Below are 22353 nucleotides of genomic sequence, written 5' to 3' on the forward strand. Positions count from 1 at the left end.
CCCAGCTCCCAGTCTGCTCCCCAGGAAGAACTGACCCCAGTCTTCGGCTCTGTGTCCTAGTGGGTACATTTTTCTCTCCTAAAAGGGGCTTCCTTCTTGGTTTCCCAGTTTATGAATTTTACACATAACCGACAGAAGTCTCACCATGGTGAACACGCAGCATGGCCGTCCTTCTGCCCTTTGCCCGACTTATCAACACAGCTGGCCCTGGCGTTGCTTTTATTTCCATTCCTTATCTCTGTACCTCGGAGTATCCTGTAGACCCCCCCGTGGCGTTCCAGCACCCAGCCTCCCAGCTGCGGGTCTTACACACCTGTCCTCTCCCTCTTCCCGCTGCTACAATATGTTAGCTGTGCTTTCACTGTATTTTCGTGCTGTCAAAATTGGTAGCCCTTAAGTTTTATTGAGTAACCATGGATAAATCTTCTTTGACAAAATGCTAGTCCTAACACAGAAATATCAATAAACACCACGATACCGTCAGCTCAGGCAGCATATTGCTTCCGTGTCTCCTGGCGTTTCCAGTTGCCTCTTCTCCCTTCTTCCTCCTCTGGTCCCGCCCCTACATCCTGGCAGCGGCGCCCGCAGCCAGCAGCACAGCTCGGCAACTTTTCCAGATTGAATCTCTTAGCTGCAGCATCCGACATCTTTTCCTTTTTTGGTTTACTCCTTCATTTTTCCAGAGTGTATCCTCAAGTAACTTTCTAGAAACAGATGTATGGCAAATACGTTTTCTGTTTAAAAGTAACTTTCTTTACGCGGATGCCTGAAAGTCTGGGGGAGTTAGAATTACATGTAGAAATCCACTTCCACTTAGGCCACTCTACTTTCTTTTAGCTGCAAGTGATGGCTCCTGAGAAGGCTGCTGCGTTCCTGTTTCCTGCTCCTTTGCAGACAGACAGCTTCCTTCTAGCAGCTACAGGATATGCTTACGGCCTGACTATCCTGTGACGCACTTGGCTGTGAGCATCTCTTCATTCTTCTCACTGGCCGAGGTGCTGGAGAGTCAGTCGTGAGACTCAGTCCCCTGGGCAGGGCGCTCTCCTGCGCCGCTCTTTTCCTGCTTCCTCTCTTCAGAGCTCTTTCCTCCCTCTTCCTGGAATTCCAACAGTTGGGTGTTGGATCTCCAGTACAGTCCCCATACAGCCTCTGGCTTTTCTGTCACACTTTCTGTCTGTCCTTCTTTACACATTTTCTGAGAGATTTCCTCACACTTCACCTGCTAGCTCTTCATTGACTTTATTTTCACTTTCAGAAATTACCTTTCTGATTTTCAAGAGCTCTTTAATCCTTTCCCTTTTGCTTCTTATCCCTTTTCCATAATAAGTAAGTAAGTGTTAGCTGCTCAGTCGTGCCTGACTCTTTGAGACCCCATGGACTGCAGCCCACCAGGCTCTTCTGTTTGTGAGACTTTCCAGGCAAGGATACTGGAGTGAGTTGCCATTTCCTTCTCCAGGGGATCTTCCCAACCCAGGAATTGAACCCGGGTCTCCTGCACTGCAGGCAGAATCTTTACCGACTGAGCTACAAGGGACGTCCTTTGACTACATTTTAATTTTTAAATGTGACATTTCCTCAAGATACTGGAAGTTATCTACTTTTATAATGTTCACTCAGATCATGTGATCTGTGAAATGAATCACAGAGGCCTCAGCTGTCTGAGGCCTGTTGGGGAGGTCCCATGCCCCCCATGCACCTCAGTTACCCCAGACAGCAGGGTGCCCCGCCCACACGCCCCAGACAGCAGGGCGCCCCGCCCACACGTCCCAGACAGGTGTCTCTACTTACTGTCCAGATGGAGGCAGAAAAAGTGCCTCCGCCCCTCCCACTCTCTGACAGCCCAGCCAGTAGAGACCGTCACAGCCAGCCAAAAGGAAGCCTTCTGCACTTCAGAGCCCCAGCTCCTCCAATGACTCCGGTCACTGCAGGCCCTCCTGACACCCCTTTTCATATAAAAGCAAGCTCCCCTCCTTGTTTTCTGGATTCTCTGTCATCCACCAAAGTTTGCATTTACCTAAGCACAATTCTTCTGCTGTTCCCTGAAAGAACCCGCCTTTCCTGGGAGATAGCTGGCTGTTATTTTATTATGGCACTCTCATCCAAGCAATTTTCCTTATTTCTTCCTGTTGGTGTTCTCTTTAAAGCTGAAACCTTTTCAAAACTCTGAGAAACCTCAGTTCATGCGTGATGAATGTGGCTTATTTGCTGACGGGCACAGCTTTACAATGGTCAGTGGACACTAGTGTCTGGCGTGGAACCCCAGGAAGACTTCTGAGAAGAACCCCAAGTCCCTGCCTGGTGTCAGGTGTCCTGCCGGGCAACCGGGTACTCTGTGTATTACCCCTGCGCCTTCCCTATCTCCCCGCACTGGGCACCTGGGCACCTGGGCTGGCCGCCCCCTCATCTTCCCTGAACCCGTGGCCCCATCTGATGCACCTCACCCTGCAGTAAGGCCAGGGTGTGGCGTCTAGAAATCTTTCACAAGCAAAGACTTGGATCCGGCCCTGCACTACCAGCCTAGCCGCGCTGCCACAATGGGTGACTTCCTGACTAGGGATCCAGGACCTCCTCTTTTAGGAAATAAACTCAGGGAATAAGTTGAAGAGAAGAGCCTCAAGGGAAACAGTCTTCACAGCAGAAATACTCATGACAGCAGAGAAGGAAGACTTGAGTGCCCTGACTACCTATGAGCTGAAGGGAGCCTGGGGCACAGGGCCACAGACGAGGCTTCGAGGGAGCGTCCGGACGGCACGGGGCCTGGAGAGCCGGCTGCGGGCAGCACTCAGGTAGAGAGGAGCCAGGTTGGGGATGGGGGACATTTTCCTTTCACTGTAATCACCATTTAGTTACTTCTGAATTTACTTGGCCTCCTAAGTCACTGGCTCAAAACCACTTTAAACAAAGCTTCTCTCTGGAGCCGTGGGTTGAGCTGTGAGACCCTTTCCACATCTCTGCCCCCAGGATGCTGCTGAGCATGGCTTCCCAGGGCCCCCGGATGAGGTGTCGCCCTGGCAGACATGGGGCTGGGAGGGGTGGGGCGGCTGTGGGGCCTGTCTGGTGGGGGCTGAGCCCTGGTGGAGGTGCCTCATCCCGGGGGCACGGGTCAGGCCCGGGGTGACTCACGGATTGAAGGTCCGAAGGTACTTGATGCCCATCTGGATGGCCTTCTGTGAGCAGGCCATGGTGGCCTCATGGTCCCGGGCCATGTAGGTGAAGTGGGTCAGCCGCATCAGGGTCTGCAACTCCACCAGGAGGTCGGACCAGGTGCACTCTGAGGCCATCTTCACCAGCTGCCCGCATGGAGGAGGGGGTGTCTGTGAGTGGGGGATGTCTCTGCTGCTAGCATGCAGGCTGACCTCCCCCGGGTCCACTGGTCACTTGGTCTTGGCTGAGCCACCCAGGAGGGTGAAGCACTAGCTGCCAACCTCAGCCAAGCCCGGGTGGGCTGGTAGCTCGGGGCCAAGTGTCCCAGGGTCCACACTGCCTTCCTGCTACATGGGCGGCCCTTCCCTGGGCGGAGTGTGGAGAAGCACAGACAGAGAGTTCCAGAGAACAGCAAGAGGAGATGAGAAAGCCTTCTTCAGCGATCAAGTCAAAGAAATAGAGGAAAACAACAGAATGGGAAAGACTAGAGATCTCTTCAAGAAAATTAGAGATACCAAGGGAACATTTCATGCAAAGATGGGCTCGATAAAGGACAGAAATGGTCTGGACCTAACAGAAGCAGAAGATATTAAGAAGAGGTGGCAAGAATACACAGAAGAACTGTACAAAAAAGATCTTCACGACCCAGATAATCATGATGATGTGATCACTAATCTAGAGCCAGACATCTTGGAATGTGAAGTCAAGTGGGCCTTAGAAAGCATCACTACGAACAAAGCTAGTGGAGGTGATGGAATGCCAGTTGAGCTATTTCAAATCCTGAAAGATGATGCTGTGAAAGTGCTGCACTCAATATGCCAGCAAGTTTGGAAAACCCAGCAATGGCCACAGGACTGGAAAAGGTCAGTGTTCATTCCAATCCCAAAGAAAGGCAATGCCAAAGAATGCTCAAACTACCGCACAACTGCACTCATCTCACACGCTAATAAAGTAATGCTCAAAATTCTCCAAGCCAGACTTCAGCAATACGTGAACCATGAACTCCCTGATGTTCAAGCTGGTTTTAGAAAAGGCAGAGGAACCAGAGATCAAATTGCCAACATCCGCTGGATCATGGAAAAAGCAAGAGAGTTCCAGAAAAACATCTATTTCTGCTTTACTGACTATGCCAAAGCCTTTGACTGTGTGGATCACAATAAACTGTGGAAAATTCTGAAAGAGATGGGAATACCAGACCACCTGACCTGCCTCTTGAGGAATCTGTATGCAGGTCAGGAAGCAACAGTTAGAACTGGACATGGAACAACAGACTGGTTCCAAATAGGAAAAGAAGTACGTCAAGGCTGTATATTGTCACCCTGCTTATTTAACTTATATGCAGAGTACATCATGAGAAACGCTGGACTGGAAGAAACACAAGTTGGAATCCAGATTGCCGGGAGAAACATCAATAACCTCACATATGCAGATGACACCACCCTTATGGCAGAAAGTGAAGAGGAGCTAAAAAGCCTCTTGATGAAAGTGAAGGAGGAGAGTGAAAAAGTTGGCTTAAAGCTCAACATTCAGAAAACGAAGATCATGGCATCTGGTCCCATCACTTCATGGGAAATAGATGGGGAAACAGTGGAAAAAGTGTCAGACTTTATTTTTTTGGGCTCCACAATCACTGCAGATGGTGACTGCAGCCATGAAATTAAAAGACACTTACTCCTTGGAAGAAAAGTTATGACCAACCTGATAGCATATTCAAAAGCAGAGACATTACTTTACCGACTAAGGTCCGTCTAGTCAAGGCTATGGTTTTTCCTGTGGTCATGTATGGATGTGAGAATTGGACTGTGAAGAAGGCTGAGCGCCGAAGAATTGATGCTTTTGAACTGTGGTGTTGGAGAAGACTCTTGAGAGTCCCTTGGACTGCAAGGAGATCCAACCAGTCCATTCTGAAGGAGATCAACCCTGGGATTTCTTTGGAAGGAATGATGCTGAAGCTGAAACTCCAGTACTTTGGCCACCTCATGCGAAAAGTTGACTCATTGGAAAAGACTCTGATGCTGGGAGGGATTGGGGGCAGGAGGAGAAGGGGACGACCGAGGATGAGATGGCTGGATGGCATCACCGACTCGATGGTGAGTCTGAGTGAACTCCAGGAGTTGGTGATGGACAGGGAGGCCTGGTGTGCTGCGATTCATGGGGTCGCAAAGAGTCGGACACGACTGAGCGACTGAACTGAACTGAACTGAACTGAACTGAGCCCTCAGGAAACCAGACTCGGGGGCCCTGAGGGAAGCTCAGCGCTGCCGGAGGCGGATGAGAGCTGTGCTGAGGACATGGGTGGGGCTCCGGCCACAGGGCTCGGCCCTCTACCGTGTTCCTTGTCTCAACAACAGGATTCAAATAAGCACCCGGAGTCGGGTAGGTTTGTCAGGGCACAATCCCTGGATATGCCCACCAGACACCTAGTGACACCGACCTGGGCTAGGGGGAGGAAAGTGACACCTGGAGGGAGGGGACACCTGTGAGGGGAAGTGACACCTGTGGGGGAGGGGACACCTGTGGGGGAGGGGACGCCTGAGGGATATGAGGTGACACCTGTGGGGTATGAGGGGACACCTGTGGGGGAGGGGACACCTGTGGGATATGAGGTGACACCTGTGGGGGAGGGGACACCTGTTAGGGGAAGTGACACCTGTGGGAGAGGGGACACCTGTGGTGTATGAGGTGACACCTGTGGGGGAAGGGACACCTGTGGGGGAGGGGACACCTGTGGGATATGAGGTGACACCTGTGGGGGAAGGGACACCTGTGGGAGAGGTGACATCTGTGGGGGAAGGGACACCTGTGGGGGAGGTGACATCTGTGGGGGAGGGGATGCCTGTGGGGGAGGGGATGCCTGTGGGGGAGGGGACGCCTGTGGGGGAGGGGATGCCTGTGGGGGAGGGGACACCTGTGGGATATGAGGTGACATCTGTGGGGGAGGGGACACCTGTGGGGGAGGGGACACCTGTGAGGGGAAGTGACATCTGTGGGAGAGGTGACAGCTGTGGGGGAGGGGACACCTGTGGGATATGAGGTGACAGCTGTTAGGGGAAGTGACACCTGTGGGGGAGGGGACACCTGTGGGAGAGGTGACACCTGTGGGGGAGGGGACGCCTGTGGGGGAGGGGACACCTGTGGGATATGAGGTGACAGCTGTTAGGGGAAGTGACACCTGTGGGAGAGGGGACACCTGTGGGGTATGAGGTGACACCTGTGGGAGAGGTGACATCTGTGGGGGAGGGGACGCCTGTGGGGGAGGGGACGCCTGTGGCGGGAGGTGACATCTGTGGGAGGAGGTGACACCTCTAGGGTGGGGAGACGCCTACCTGGGCCAAGGGGGGCACAGTGAAGTCCATGAGGCCCAGCCCGTTGCAGGAGTACATCTCCAGAGCGACAAGAACTCTGGTCATGCAGTTGATGTCCTCGTTGGTGCTCTGATGGGAGGAAGTCACAGAGGCCGTGAGGCCCGGGGCTGGAGAACCTGGAATACTCAGGATGTGAGCCCTGTGACACAGCGGCTCTTCAGCGACAGTAGGAGCGATCGCTGGGAAAGTCTGTCTCCAAGATGCTTTAGTCGCTAAGTTGCGCCAGGCTCTTGTGACCCCGAGCCCACCAGGCTCCTCTGTCCATGGGATTCTCCAGGCCAGAATACTGGAGTGGGTTGCCATTTCCTCCTCCAGGGGATCTTCCCAACCCAGGAACCAAACCAGGTCTCCTGCACTGCAGGCGGATTCCTTACCGACTGAGCTATGAGGGAAGCAAGACTTGGCAATGAGGGAAGCCACAAGGACTTGTGGCTCAGCTGGTAAAGAACCCGCCTGCACTGTGGGAAACCTGGGTTCGGTCTCCAGGTTGGGAAGCTCCCCTGGAGAAGGGAAAGGCTACCTACTCCAGTATTCTGGGCTGGAGAATTCCATCTACTGTGTAGTCCCTGGGGTCGCAAAGAGTCGGATATGACTGAGCGACTTTGCTTTCCCTTCCTTCCTTCCTGTCTCCAAGTTATCTTTTCATGAGAAACGGGAACAGGCACTGCAGCCCCTAAGGTGGTCGGGCAGCTAGCTGACCCAGCCAGGTGTGGGGGGCAACTGGCCAGGCACAGTGGGTGGCCACCCCTTTGAACCGGCTCCAGTCCATGCTCGCTCCTGCCGAGCTTAGACGCCCCTCCCTGAGGGCCACACTCTCGCCAGCCTCACTTCCCACCTGAACCAGTGTGTCCTGGTCCAGCTGGGCTGATGGAGCCTCCCGTGGGCTCCATCCGTGTCCCGGCCCCGTCTGCTGGGTCCCCAGCGGCTCCCCACCCCTCACTCCCGTGGTCTTCGGCTTACAGTTCAGGGGCTGCAGGGTCCTGCCAAGGGGGCACCCCCTCTGGCCTGGAGGCGCCTCGAGATAAGCCGAAGTGAGGTGTCACAGCGGGTGGACAGTGCCCCAGAAGCCCCGTACTCTTGGTGGACAGTTAGAACCATGGCTATCGGCTGGAGGAAGGAGGGGAGGCTGCGGCCAGGCAGCTCGAGAAAGCCTTCTGCCCCATTCCTAGGGGTGGCAGCCACAGCCAGGACGGAGCCTCCGGCTGGGAAGCCTCCCAGCACGGCCCCGCCCCAGTACGGCCCCGCCCCAGCACGGCCCCGCCCCCAGCACGGCCCCGCCCCCAGGCCGCTCGCATCACCTGCTCCTCCGTGCCCAGCCGGGGACCGATCTGCTGCTGCAGGAGCTGCTTGCCCTTCACCCACGTTGCAATGAGCTGCTGCCGGGCACTCACGGGCACCACCTCCTCGGGCTCCATCCCATTGGTCAGGTTCAGGGCAAACTCGCAGATCTGAAATGGAGGGGCTGCTGTTCAGGACACCTGAATCCGAACAGGGAACCTGGGCCAAGACCCCATCTGCAAAAACAAGCGGACCTGGCTCTCGGTCCAGCCAGCAAAGTGGTCCACACAGGCCCAGTCCTGAGGCGATGAGGCGCGGCGGCTGCGGCCACGCCCTCTCGTGCCCTCACCCCGTGGCGAGCCCGGCCCCTGGTGTTGCCATTAGGTCCCCACAGCACCACTGGTCCCCACGGACTGCGACCCAGTGGCTGATGTTGGCTCTGGGGGCCGCACAGCGAGGACTGCGCCCCCTGCCCCGCCTGCCGTGACCGAGGCCGCGGTTCCCTATCTGTCACTGGGGGTGGAACCCCATCACCTGCCACAGGCTTTGCCCCTGCAGCCACTAGGCCGCGCACTCACCATGGGCCCCACTGTGCTCCACGTTTTCTGAGGTTTCATTTTTCCCCTGAAGTGTAACATGAACACCTGTCTTTCGTGAACTGCTCAGGACCTTGCAGCTCAGAAACCCAGGGGGCTGACGGGCCCACCCCTGCTGTTCCTCTGAGCAGCCTGGCTAAGGACACCCACTTCCTGGACTAGCCTGGGAAGACCCCTTCCCATCAGACCCCACAGCGGAGGGCATGGTTGATCCCAGATCCAGTCACCTGCCCTCCCTGGGCACGCTGGCCTGGCTCTTTCTGCTGGAGACCCAGCCACAGGACAGTCATGTCTCGTGCCCTACGCTCCTGGACAGTCTGGAAGCCATCAGACACCAGCAAGGGCAGTCCAGGCTCACCCTTCCGTTTGGTGGGATCCCTGGAGCCTCACAAGTCGCTCCCTTCTGCCCTCTGCCTGAGCCCTCACCCTCTCCGCCCAGCTCCGCCATCCCTCCCAGACAGCGCAGCCAGCCCGGCTTGCCCAGGCCCCAGGAGCCCCCGCAGCCTGACACGGCAGCTCCTTTGTCCTTTCTCCCCGTCCTGTGTCATGGCCGGGCTTGCAGCAGGGGGCAGAGGTGGTCTTTGTACCCCCACAGGAGGTGCTGCTCTGGGCCCAGACTTAGGGCAGCCAAGGGAACTCATTCTCCCCCATGCTGACTCGGGCGGGGACTTGCTCTCCCTCACGGGGACTCGGGTGAGCTGGTGGTCACCGGGTGTTGATCAGTGCCATCGATACCCATCCTCCTTGCTCCCTCCCGCCACCGGGAGCTAAAGTCAGGGGATAAGCGCCCCCCGCCCCGGTCTCTGTGGGACCGACGGTGTCCGGGGTCCGCATTTTGTGTTCGGTTCTGCAGTGTCCTGCTCTGACCAGCACTGGCCCTGCTTTCCAGCCTCACGTCATATTTTTCTACGGGCTGGGCCATGCAGGGATGTCTCTGATCCTACAGAGTCCTCATTTTTAGAGAAAGCACGGCCCGCCCAGCCCCCTGCCCCCAGCCCCATATCCGGGCAGTTGAGAAGCCCCCAGCCTCACTTCCTCAGCTGCCCTCCCCACACCGCCCCACCTGCCGGGCGGTACCTCCACGGCGGCCCTGACTTCGGAGGCAGCCTCGGGGTCCAGCGGCGTGTGGAGCGGGTTGGAGCGCGCCTGCTTCCTGGCCTTCTCCGGCACCAGGGCTGGGATCCAGCGGATAATCAGGCCTCGCGCCAGCGCACTGCACAGCGTCACCAGCAGCAGCGAGTCCCTGCAAGACAAGCACGTCCAGGCCAGGCCGCCCCAGGGGGAGCTGCGGTGGCGCTGTGACGGGCCGGCCACAGGGTGACCTCCGTGCTGCGTGGGCGGGACCCCCAGGGAGTCCGCGGGCCCAGAACCTCCCTGCTTCTCTTTGAAACGTCTCAGTGCCAGAACCGTCAGAACTGGCAAACATGTCTGATCCACATGAGCACAGACGTGGACGACCGCCTGAGAAGGAGAGACACGCCGCCCCCCCCAGCACCCACGGTCCCGGGGACCCTGCTGGGTCTGGGGCCCAGAGGAGAGCTGAGGGCACCAGGCCGGCCCCTGCCCCATGGCCCACTCCGGCTGTGTGCTCCTGTACAGACGTCTCTGGGTCCGGGTTCACTCCAGCCTTCCTATTTCACCATCGGTCAAAACTCTTTAAATCTGAGCGTTTAGGCTAAAAGCCAAACCACCAGAAAAACACAAGGAAGGCTTCAAAAGCTCTTTGTGAGGGAAAGCTTTGACCTTTGACCTGACTTGATGCTTTTCACGTTTCTCCCCTGGATAAAGAAACACAGGCACCCAGGTCAGTCTCCTGTCTCTGTGAGACCCTGGCCTCTGCCAACCTTTCCCACAATCTGTCTGCTTGGAACAGACTGGGACAGGCTGGGAATCCGCGTGTGGGCACGAGGGTGCCCGAGCGATCCCCCGATGCTGCCCTGTGGCTCAGAGAGGGTGCGTGTCCTGCCTGGGGCACACAGCCAGTAAGACAGAAGCCCCATCCCTGCTGGGTGCCGGTGGCCCCGCACGCCCCTCCCCTGAGGGGACACATGCCTGCCCCCCGGCTCGCAGCCTGAAGCCCAGGGTCTCTGGCAGTGGCAGGACAGAGCCTGGGCAGCCTCACGCACCCACTGTGGCCCACGGCCTTCATGATGCCCAGCAGGTGGTACAAGGCGTCCAGGAGCTCCCGCTGCCGCCCGGCCTTGATGAGGTGGTGGTTGTGGTTCAGCACATAGACCACGGCGTTCTGCACGATCCACGGCTCCTGGATCTCCTGCCCGATGTCGGCGGAGCGCAGCCAGCAGTTCATGGCGTACTGCGAGAGGCCCTCTACCCAGCTCCTGTGAGAGGCGTGCGTCAGGCTCTCCGGGAGCCAGACTCTGCCCGAGCTGGCACTTAGATGCCAGCCAGAAGCCGTCCCTGGAGCCGGGGCTCAGAAGGCTGCCCTGTCAGAGGCTGCCCGTTGTTCTCGCTGAAGGACAGGACCTGCCTGGCTGCCCTGGGCCTCCCATCTCCCTGCCCATCCCTGTCTGAGGCTGAACCCCCGGCCAAGGCCTGCAAGCTGCCCGCCCACCTCTGCACCTGCCTGCCGGTCTCCCTGGCCTCCCCGGCCTCCCAGGGCCTGCGGCCCTGGCCACACACAGGCCGCCCTCCTCGGTCCACGTGGACACGGGACCTGCTCGCCTCAGACCAAGGCTTGGCGGACCTTTACTGTAAAGGGCTGGACAGCAGGTACCCTGGGGTTTGACAGCTACACAGTCCCTTCTCTGTTGTGTCTTTTTTGCTATTGAGATTCACAAACTAAAAAATGTCAAAACCACTGTGGGCTGTACAAAAACTGTGGGTCAGATGCGGCCTGGCCCTCTTGCAGGCGTGGAGAGCCCAGCCCTAGCCCCAGGCTGTGCTCTGAAACCTCCAGACAAACGCTGTCTGCACAAAGTCGGGGTCCTTCCCTGAGCCCCTCCTGGGCAGTGGGCATGCAGGGCCCCACAGTGGGCACATATGAGGGCCCAGCCACCGGGGCAGCCAGCGGGCAGCTAGGACCTCGGCTCCTGTGACGGCCCCAGGGACGGCCACTCTCTGCCACGTTCCCTTTACACTTCACGCCAGATGAAAACAGCAACACGCCATTACTACGACAGCACCTCGCTCTCCTGATTGAACGGCACTTGCCTCTCACGTGGACGAGGCTTCTGCGGGTCTCCTGAGGACCCTCATCCCGATCACAGACTTCCCGGGACAGCTTCCCCCGTGGCCACCACCCCCCTCACATCCTGTTCCCACTAGTAACAGGAAAGACTGGCCACATGGGCGCCGGTGTGAGCCAGGCGACGCGCCGGGCAGCGGCCCCTGCCTCACAGCACTGAGCTCAGCCCAGCCCCCGCCTCGCGCCCCCAGCCCCCACCGGTACACGATCCACTCGGCGTTGTCCTCCGGGCACTCGGGTATGTAGCCCATCGGGTGCTGGCTCACGTCCTCGGGGGGCATGGGCTGGTCGTTCAGCTGCACGCCTTCAGACTGCAGCAGGTGGACGGTGGCCTGCGGAGGCCGGTGGTCCCTGAGCAGGGGCCGGCACGGTGCCCGCAGGCCTTCCCAACCCCGGGCCCTCCCTGCCCCAGGTGATGTCTCCTCCCCCCACACCTGCATCTCAGAGATGCAGCCCCAGGACAAACGTGCCCCCCACGCTGCAGGGGCCACCGAGTCCCAGCCTCTGTCCTCTGCGGCCACGCACCAACGCCCCAGAGGTGGCCGAGGCCACGGGGCAGGGTGATTGGACTGAGGATGGGGGTGGGTGCCTTGCCTGGCGCCCCGGGCCCGCTCACCTGCCCCCACTCGCAGCACTGGCCCGGCCCTCAGGAGGTGCCCAGCAGACCCTCACTGAACAAGCCCCGGGAGCGTTGTGTCTGGGTTATGCCGGGTTGCTCCCTCGACCCCCAAAACAAACCACCCCAAGCGGCCTCACCGCTGTGTGACCTGCAGGTCCCCGCTCCACCACCCAGCTGGCCTGGGGTCTCTCCATGCTCACGGAGGGGGCCGGGCTCGCTGTGGGGGCTGGGCCCCAGCAGCTTCAGCAGCCTCCGAGACGACATCAGAAGCCAGGTTTCTCTTTCACACCTGGCTCAAAGTGCTACTGAAGCTACTCGCGGGCCAGGACAGAACCAGGTCCAGTACAAACCAGCCCCTGGGACCCACATCACTGGGGACTCACAGTTCAGACACTCCTTCAAAGTACAATTAACATCAACACTCCTCACAATACATTTTGACATATTTTTCTTCCAGAAAACCTCCCAAGAATGCAGGAAAACTTTCGTAAGCAACAGGCCACTTGGGGAGCAGGGCTGGATGCTGAGGGTCGTGTCTGTGCACATACGGGGGACGCACCTCAGCGCTGATGAAGCCCACCTCTGCGAACTTGCGCAGCAGGGTGGGGGATGCCTGCTTCTGCAGGGTGGCTTCGGAGTGGCCCCAGGAGTCCTGCCCCAGGCCATCCCAGCCCTTCTTCTTCTTGCCTGCAACACCAGAGCGCTGCCCGTCAGAGCCTGAAGTGCTTCTCAGGGATGGCACGGTCCCCAGGAAGGGGGGCAGGGTGAGGAGTGGCTTCTCTGGGAGGCTGACCTCCCAGGTGCAGGGCCCTGGGGGCGGCGAGGGCTCCCCAGCCAGCCTGGCCGCAGCGAACCTCCAGCTGGTTCCCCGACAGATAGCTCAGCTCTTGGTTTTGTGTGTGCTGTTCTGCCCCTCAAGAAGCCCCCATCGCTCCCACAACACCCACGTCTCTGCCCCCTGGGACCCCTGGCATGCCCCCATGTCCTCACCATCCCCAAGACCACCGCTTCCAGAGACCAGCAGGCTGGACTCCGCCGGACCCAGGGCTCACGGTGGAGGGCCACCCCCACCCAGCCTCTGCCTGCAGGCTCCAGCCCCATGACCCCTTCCTGAGCTCTGGTGGACCCCACAGTGACCCCCCAGTGCCTGGGAAGAGCCCGCCAGCACAGGTGCCCATATGTGGCTGGAGGGACCCACCTCGCTTGAACTTGGCCAGCTTCTTCACCTTGACGCTGTCGTACAGGAGGCAGAAGCGGCTGGCGGTCCGGCACACGTCCCACACGTTCTGCTTCCGGGCCACCTTGGCCAGCTCCGCCCAGATGTGTATCCTGCACAGGTGTGCGGCCACACCTCGCTCGGGGAGCCGGCCAGGGGCCACCCGGGCGGGGCAGGAGGGTGGGCCGGCGCTTCACCCCCCAGACCCGAGGCCCTGCACCCCCCAGGCTGCTCACCGCTCCTTGTCGTTCTGGCCCCCCAGGCGCCGCAGGTGGCCCACGGCCTTGTCCACGCTGAGTGTGTGGTGCCGTGCCTTGGCAAACAGGTAAGTGAAGCGGCCCCGGGTTTTCCCGATGGAAACTGCAGGGGCCGGCAGGACGGGCTGCTGACACGGCAGGCCGGGGAACACTCCCAAAACCAGCCCGCACGGGAATAGGGACAGGCTGGGGCGGAGCCTCCCATGGGCGATTTTTGATCTTTTCATGAAAGTTAGGTCTCCCTAAATGTGCCTTGTCCGGGAAGGGATTCCAGGCACCAAGAGCAGCTGGTGGGCAGAATGACTGCCATCTGTAGCCACCAGGCTGGCCCCCAACGCCCGCCACCCATGCCCAGGTCTTCAGGAGCTGGCTGGCGCAGACCCTGCTGAAGCCCCTTGCCCGTCAGCCCGCTTCTCCTGCCAGAGCCCTCGCTGGGTGCATTGCACCAAGCCCCGTGTGTCTGGGGCGCCTACCCTTCAGGGCCCGAGGCCCTCACACCTGGCAGGACATGAAGGAAACAGGTGGCACTGCCTCCCGCTGGGCGGGGCATGCAGGCCCAGGAGAGAGGCTCCCCCACGCCCCTCCACAAGTAGGGGCAGGCGGCTGCACACGGGCACGGAGGCCCGCGTAGGCAGAGGTCCAGGTGGGCGGGCGCAGATTCCCGTGGGCCGGGGGCTGCCCCAGGCGCTCCCACTGAGAGCACCCGCGCACCTTTGGCCTCGTTCTCACTGTCGAGCACGATCTGGAAGGTGTCGGGGGCCAGGGCCAGCCCCGCGTTCACCAGCAGCGCCCGCTTCTTGCGCACGCTGTCCTTGGGCATCGCTTTCTTCGCCTGCAGAGGGGCGCCGGCGTGGTGAGCGGCTCCCGCCTGCCCCTCGGGGCCTGCCGGCCGCCCGCCCCGGGAGCAGCACCCGCCCCCCGGGAACTGCCGGGCCCCGTGCCAGGAGCAGCGCCCGCCCCCCGGGAACTGCCGGCTGCCCGCCCCTGGAGCTGCGCCCGCGGCACCTGCTCGATGGCCATGGTGGCCCTGTCCTCGTTGCGCGTGGGCGCCTGGTACAGCGTGGTGCACAGCTGCAGGCGGTTGAGGGCCCTCCTGATCCTGTCCTGGTAGACGCCCAGGCCGTCCAGCAGTGCGGCCTTCCTCAGGTGCTCCATGGCGGGCTCCAGCCGGTCCGCGTCCTCCTCAATGTGCGCCAGCTCCACGTGCACCTGGCAGCGGAGCTGCACCGCGAGGCTGCGGGTGGACGGCATCATGGCAGGCGGCGCTGCGGGCCTCCCGGCGCCCGCTTGCTGGCCCTGCTTGCCGCCTGCCTTGCTGCCAGGACCCACACAAGGGACGAGGAGGAGGGCCCTGCGGACCCCGGGAGGTCTCAGAGACCACTGGTGCGCCTCGAGGCTGCGGGCGGACGGTGTCATGGCGGGCGGCACCGCGGGCGCTGGCAGCGGCACCAGCAAGTGAGCTAGTGCAGCCCGAGGCCAAGGCCGTATATGTCACCTGCTTGTTTAACTTCTGTGCAGAGCACACCATGAGAAACGCTGGGCTGGAGGAAGCACACGCTGGAATCAAGATTGCCGGGAGAATTATCAATAACCTCAGATATGCAGATGACACCACCCTCATGGCAGAAAGTGAAGAGGAACTAAAGAGCCTCTTGATGGAAGTGAAAGAGAGTGAAAAAGTTGGCTTAAAGCTCAACATTCAGAAAACAAAGATCATGGCATCTGGTCCCATCACTTCATGGCAAATAGATGGGAAAACAGTAGAAACAGTGTCAGATTTTATTTTGGGAGCTCCAAAATCACTGCAGATGGTGATTGCAGCCATGAAATTAAAAGACACTTACTCCTTGGAAGGAAAGTTATGACCAACCTAGACAGCATGTTAAAAAGCAGAGACATTACTTTGCCTACGAATGTCCATCTAGACAAAACTATGGTTTTTCTAGTAGTCATCTACGGATGTGAGAGTTGGACTGTAAAGAAAGCTGAGTGCTGAAGAATTGATGCTTTTGAACTGTGGTGTTGGAGAAGACTCTTAAGAGTCCCTTGGACTGCAAGGAGATCCAACCAGTCTATCCTAAAGGAGATCAGCCCTGGGTGTTCATTGGAAGGGTTGATGCTGAAGCTGAAACTCTAATACTTCGGCCACCTGATGAGAAAAACTGACTCATTGGAAAAGACCCTGATGCTGGGAAAGATTGAAGGCAGGAGGAGAAGGGGCCAACAGAGGATGAGATGGTTAGATAGCATCACCGACTCAATGGACACGAGTTTGAGCAAGCTCTGGGAGTTGGTGATGGACAGGGAAGCCTGGCGTGCTGCAGTCCATGGGGTCGCAAAGAGTCAGACTCGACTGAGCGACTGAACTGAACTGAGACCCAGGCTTTGCCTTGGAGGGCGAGCCCTCTCTGCTCTGCTCTGTCTCTCCATCTCATCTGCTGTGGCACACACATCCCGGCTCAGAACAGCCATGGGTCTGCGGGCTGTGGGCCCTGCCTGGCCTTTGTTCCTGCTGTGTCCCTGCTGGAGCCGCCTGTGTCTAAAACAATAACCACAGTCTCCCCGAAGCCTTTGCATCAACAGCACCTGCAGCCCCCGGCACAGTCTGTGTCCTGCGCAGGAGCGTCAACAAGGCCGATAACTTGGATCTAGTTAAAGTTCGATGGGACTCACGTGCCGACCCTCCTCCAAAACGAGGTGAGAGCATCACAGGCTAGGCCTGTAGCCTTGGGGACGAGGAGGCAGAGGTCAGGGCACCTGGGAGTCGTGGGCAGGATAGGGCATCCGGTTGAGGCCAAGGGTGAGCTCTGAGCCCCCGTCAGGGAACTGGGTCCACAGTCTCTGCCTGGAAGCCTGGATGGTGGCCAGTGACGGGTCCCTTCCCTCTGGGGCAGGGAGAGAGGAGGCCTGCAGAAGGGAGCTGGCCCAGGGCCACGGGGTGTGCTCAGGGCGCCTGACCCTGAATCCACAATGTGAGACTCGTCCCTGGCTGAACCACCCGAAGAGCCAGCCGAGGCAAGCCGACTGAGAGGCCCCTGGACGGCAAGGAGGTCAAGCCAGTCAGTCCTGAAGGAAATCAACTCTGACGTTCACTGGAAGGACTGATGCCGAAGCTGAAGCTCCAGCACTTTGACCAGCTGATGTGAAGAGCCAACTTATTGGAAAAAACCCTGATGCTGGGGAAGACTGAGAACAGGAGAAGGGGACGACACAGGATGAGATGGTTGGATGGCATCATCGACTCAATGGACATGAGTTTGGGCAAGCTGCGGGAGATGCTGAAGGACAGGGAGGCCTGGCGTGCTGCGGTCCACGGGGCCACAAGGAATCTGACAAGACAGTGCCTCAACACCGACACAGCAGGACAGTCCTTCCAGGAACACACTAGCCGACCACTGGCTCAAGGAGGCCGCGGGGATGAGGGCGAGCAGACAGCAGACTCAGACGCGAGAACCCGGGCCTGCCAAGACGGGATGGACGGGGTCAGACGAAAAGGACTCGGAAGGAGTAGTTTTCAGAGTCACGCTGCTTCCAGCGGTGATTGGGTCTCTGCCACGCATGAAGCTGGACCCAACAGCCCCAGGTCTGGGCAGCGCAAGCCTGGGGCCCTGGACCAGGAAATTCAGGAAGGAGCCCATGCTTGCGGCCTCTGGAGACAGTGTCCTGAGGCACGACGGGCAGGGTGCGGCCCAGAGCCAGGGCAGAGTGGACCCATGGAGCTGGGGCAGAGGAGTCCAGAGGGGGGCCTCTGCTCGGGGCTGGAGAAGTGGAACTGGACCTGGAACCGGACCAGCCGCTGCCGGCCTGCCCACCAGAAAGGAGAGAGCTGGGTGTTGCTCTCTGACCTGACGTCAGCCGAGACTGCACGGGGCTTCTCCCCAGGAGCGCAGGCCCAGGGAGAGCGCTCTTGACCCACCCAAAGAGAACGTACCGTCAGAGCCCGCAGAGAACACGGTGCAGGCTGGAAGACACCATGACCTTCCAGAGACACAGCCGAGGAAACACCTCTCAGCCACCTCTCAGCCAGTAACTGGAGTGCCCACGAAAGCAAGCAGAAATCATCACTTTCCTAAAAAGATCACAGAGTCCACAGACTCCACAGTGCAGCAACCACAACGTTCAGAACACAATAAAACACCACAGGATATGCCAGGAAACAGGAAACGGTGACCCACAGTCAGGATGCAAGATGGGCCAGATGCTGGGTTTAGCAGTAAATCCTTAATGCAGACATTATAATACAAAAATAAAAATGCACAAAAAGTTGAAGGAAAACAGAAAGGGAATTTCTGTAGAGAATAAAAGGAAATAGTACAGCAAAGAATCTGCGATCACTGACATGGAAAATTCTTGCTTGAGCCCAACAGCAGATTGGAGAGCAGAAAAAGTGTCAGCGAACCTGAAGTCAGATCAATAGAGATTATCCCACCAGAAGAATGCATTGAAACAGATGTTCTGAGAAATGAACAGAACCAAGACTTCCCAGGCAGTCCAGTGGCTAAGACTTCACCTTCCAAAGTGGGAGATGTGGTTTTGATCCCTGGTTGAGGAGCTAAGAATCCAAGAAGCCTGAGAGTGGAAAAGCCACAACATAAAACAGAAACAACACTGTAACGAATTCAAAAGGTTTCTAAAAATGGTCCACACAAAAAAACTCTCAGAAGAAAATGAACAGAGCCTTAGAAACCAGTTAAGACAGTATTCAATGTTGTAACTCATACTCCCCCAAAAGAGCAAGAATGAGGCAGAAATATACTTAAAAAATAATAGCCAGTAATTTCCCAAATTTGATGAAAATATCATCTTACATATTTGAGTATATCATCAAACCCCAAGAAAGACTTTTTTTTTAAGTCTCTAAGGAATCAGTTCCGTTCAGTCACTCAGTCGTGTCTGACTCTTTGTGACTGACTCATGGACTGCAGCACGCCAGGCCTCCCTGTCCATCACCAACTCCCGGAGTTCACTCAGATTCATGTCCATTGAGTCAGTGATGACATCCCACCATCTCATCCTCTGTTGTCCCCTTCTCCTCCCGCCTTCAATCTTTCCCAGCATCAGGGTCTTTTCAAATGAATCAGTTTTTCGCATCAGGTGGCCAAAGTATTGGAGTTTCAGCTTTAGCATCAGTCCTTCCAATGAATATTCAGGACTGATTTCCTTCAAAATGGACTGGTTGGATCTCCTTGCAGTCTAGTCCAAGGGACTCTCAAGAGTCTTCTCCAGCACCACAATTCAAAAGCATCAGTTCTTCAGCGATCAGTCTTCTTCACAGTCCAGCTCTCACATCCACACGTGCTGCTGCTGCTGCTGCTGCCGAGTCACTTCAGTCGTGTCCAGCTCTCTGTGCGACCCCATAGATGGCAGCCCACCAGGCTCCTCCACCCATGGGATTTTCCAGGCAGGAGTACTGGAGTGGGTTGCCATTGCCTTCTCCGCATCCGTACATGACCACTGGAAAACCCGTAGCTTTGACTAGACAGACCTTTGTCAGCAAAGTAATATGCAGAATGCAGGAAGCAAAAACTAAGAGATACAAATCTGAGAACAGAAGGGGGGAGACACCTAACATACAGGAGAACCGGGCTTAAAATAACTCCTGGGTTCTTATCAGAAACCATGAAGCCCAGAAGAAAATAAAACGACCTCTTCCAAGCATTTAAAGAGAAAAAGTCTGCAAACCCAGAACCCAGCAACTGGTGAAAATAACCTTCAGAGGTGATGCTCAGGGAAAGCCAGTTTCAGGCCAACAAAAGCCAAGAGAATTCCTCACCAGCTACGCGCTACAAGCAGAAATAAAGGAAGTTGCTCGGGCTGAAATGCCCGCAGGCAGAAACCTGGATCTGAGCGTGAGCAGGAAGGGAGAGCCTGCGGGATCGCAGAGGAAGCGGCAAGTATACGAGATTGTTTTTTCTGTAATTTTCTTTAAAAACAACACCACCAGCTGCTAAGAGCAATACAGCACCACAAAAGACAAGGCAGCAAGCACACAGCGGGGCGGACGAGGGCAGGCCGAGGGGCTTCCCCTGCTGCGCGGGAAGCACTGACCCCCCACTGACCCGGCTAAGGGGGACGCGCGCCGCTAGCCCTCCAGCGCCGCCCTCCCGCCCAGGGGTCTGGGGACAAACGAGCCAACCAAAGAAACAAACACAGCGGCAGAAACTCAGGGAGCCTCAGAGGAGGCGGGAGACAGCAGCAGAGCACGGGGGCAGGCGGACACAAACGATGGGGCTGGAGACAAGTTGGAAGCTACACTGAGCCCAAAGCGACTCAACAACCCAGCTACAAGGCAGAGACCACCGAACTCGACTTCAGAAGAAGCCCGAGCTACACGCTATTGACAGGAGTGTTAAGAGCTGTGTTCCACACTTTAAGTCGAAAGGTCCACAGCATGAGAGTCCAAAGGATGGAAAGAGAAACACCTCAGATGGGCCCAGATAGTCTCACTGGATTCTGCCCACCATTTAAGGAAGAAAACACCAATATTGTACAAACCCCCTCAGAAAGCAAAGCAGAAAGAATCCTTCCCCCCTTCCCAAATCATTTAATGAAGTCGGCATGGCAAAGGCGTTACAAAACAAGAAAATCACAGGCCAACATCCTCATGAATATACACGCAAAAACCCTTAAGCACACTAAAGGAACATCAAACCTGGCTATATAGAAAAAAGCACGTTTGTCGAGACCAGGAGGAGAAGGCAAGGTTGGTTCACTACTCAAGACCCAGTCACCATAATTCACCACAGTAAACAAAAGAGAAAAGTCAGAGCTCCTTTCAATAGGGAAAGAGGCGTTCAGCAGCACTGCACACCCGTCCGTGGCTAAGAGACAGCACGGCAAGTGGTCATTCACGATGCGTTCCTTCGGCCGTAGGCAATCATATCGCAGTAAAGTTAATCAGAAAAAGAACTGTCCGAGGGAAAAAAGGAGGGCCACTAGACCTTATTTAAAGCAAACAAACAAATAGAAAATAAAAAGATATTTTTGGAAGAAGACGTCACTAAAATTTAAAAATACTCGCTAAAGAGGAAGAAAAATCAGAGAATTTGCAGAATAAAAGAGAACTAACGGCTGCATGAAATCTTCAGAGTTCGGTGGGAGTCCCTTGAGGGGGTGGGGCTGCGAACGCAGAAGTTTCGCAGGGAGACCGGGAGCCTGGGCTAGGAGCTGTCATACAGCCCCGTGGGATTCCGTAAGGAGAAACTATTTTTAAATGAGGAAAAATCCCAGATTTGAAGAGATGTAACTAGTCACAGACGAGATCCCCACATGCCTGCAGGAAATGAATGGTGCTGGTACTGAGGGCCACCGGCCCCAACCTCGCCAGACCACAGGCTGATTGATGATCAGGTCCCTGGCCCCCCTGCTGGGAACCCTGCTCCAAGGGAGGGCTCACGATGGCGACAAAATTCACCCCTGATTAATCTCAGGGCTTCCCTGGTGCGGGAGACCTGAGTTCGATCCCTGGCGGGAAGATCCCCTGGAGGAGGGGATAGCAACCCACTCCAGTGTTCTTGCCTGGAGAATCCCCACGGACAGTGGAGCCTGGCGGGCTGCAGTCCACGGGGTCGCACAGAGTCGGACACGACTGGGCAACTCCGCACACAGCACAGTTAATCTCCGAAGCAGACGGGGGCGGGGCAGCCCCCCACGGCCCCTCCCTGCGGCTGGACGCCCTCCCAGGGGGCCCTCCACACCTCTCCCCTGCCGAGCCCCCATCTCGCGGCCCGTGTCCGCCAGGGACCGTCCTGCAGCACAGTTGCCCCCGGGAGCCCCCGCCCGGGGCAGGGGAGGAGAAACGCCAAGGCCCTCCCTGCTCGCCCCTCCCACCCCTCCCCTCCCGCGCCTGCGCCCACAGCCCCTGTGCCCACCGCCGACGCCCGCCCGGCAGCCCAGCCCTTTCCCCTCGGCCCCTCTGGAGCTCAGGTGGGCGCCACCTGGGTGTCCCTGTCTGCCCCGCGGGGCCCTGCCCCTGAGCCCAGGGCACCTCCCCCACGGCCTGCGGCCTCTGGAGCCGCCCCCTTTGGGGGACGCCGTGGGCTCCTGCCCTCTCTCTGGGCAGATGAGTTGGGTTTCATCCCTGCCCCGAGCCTCTGCTCCCCGTCCCCCACCTGTCCGCCTTCTCCAGGACGTCTGCGATGCTGGTCAGCGGCTTCCGCAGGTGGTGGCGCAGGTTGTGCTGCAGCAGCGGGAGGCACGCGTTCCACTGGGTGGCGCACACCGTGTGCACGAGCCGGGGCTCGCCCAGGCGCGCGGCCCGCTGCAGCGTGACGTCCAGTCTCCGCACTACGTCCAGCTGGGCCTGCACGCAGCACAGCGGCCCGGTGAGGCCGGCTGGCCCGGGCAGCCTCAGCCCACCCCCGAGCCCCGGATGGCGCAGGCGGGCCGGGCCCCCGGTCTGAGTCTGCGGGGTGGAAGTTGCCTACGTGATCTCCTGGAGAAGGCCCTGTCCCCGCACAGGCACTGCGTGCTGTGGCAGCGTCTGCTCTGTGAGCCCCTCTGGGCGAGGCTGCTTGCCTCCCAGTTCCACGTATTCACAGAGCCCATGGCCCTGCCCAGCAGACAGGGGCCGGCTGGCCTCAGCCTGTGCAACGGCCTCAGCAGGCCTCCCTCAGTGCCCTCCGGGGCTGCGGGCTCCTGCACTCAGCCGTGTCTGGGGGCCTGGCTTCTGGC

The 22353-nt window shown here is 58.1% G+C and overlaps 1 protein-coding gene across 1 annotated transcript in view; it reads right to left on the reverse strand.

The window, feature by feature from the left end:
• The window catches only part of CFAP46 (cilia and flagella associated protein 46), a 96783-nt gene that overhangs the window by 58886 nt on the left and 15544 nt on the right, over positions 1-22353 (reverse strand). Inside the window, exons 11-22 of the mRNA XM_052661027.1 lie at positions 21792-21982; positions 14686-14914; positions 14392-14512; positions 13660-13783; positions 13406-13536; positions 12767-12894; positions 11787-11920; positions 10510-10722; positions 9461-9626; positions 7808-7957; positions 6471-6578; positions 3124-3290 (exon numbers count right to left, since the gene is read on the reverse strand). Coding sequence (XP_052516987.1) covers positions 3124-3290; positions 6471-6578; positions 7808-7957; positions 9461-9626; positions 10510-10722; positions 11787-11920; positions 12767-12894; positions 13406-13536; positions 13660-13783; positions 14392-14512; positions 14686-14914; positions 21792-21982 — 1862 coding nt within the window. The remainder of the gene's footprint in view (positions 1-3123; positions 3291-6470; positions 6579-7807; positions 7958-9460; positions 9627-10509; positions 10723-11786; positions 11921-12766; positions 12895-13405; positions 13537-13659; positions 13784-14391; positions 14513-14685; positions 14915-21791; positions 21983-22353) is intronic.

The sequence above is a fragment of the Budorcas taxicolor genome, chromosome 23 (assembly GCF_023091745.1).
Source record: "Budorcas taxicolor isolate Tak-1 chromosome 23, Takin1.1, whole genome shotgun sequence".
NCBI lineage: Eukaryota > Metazoa > Chordata > Mammalia > Artiodactyla > Bovidae > Budorcas > Budorcas taxicolor.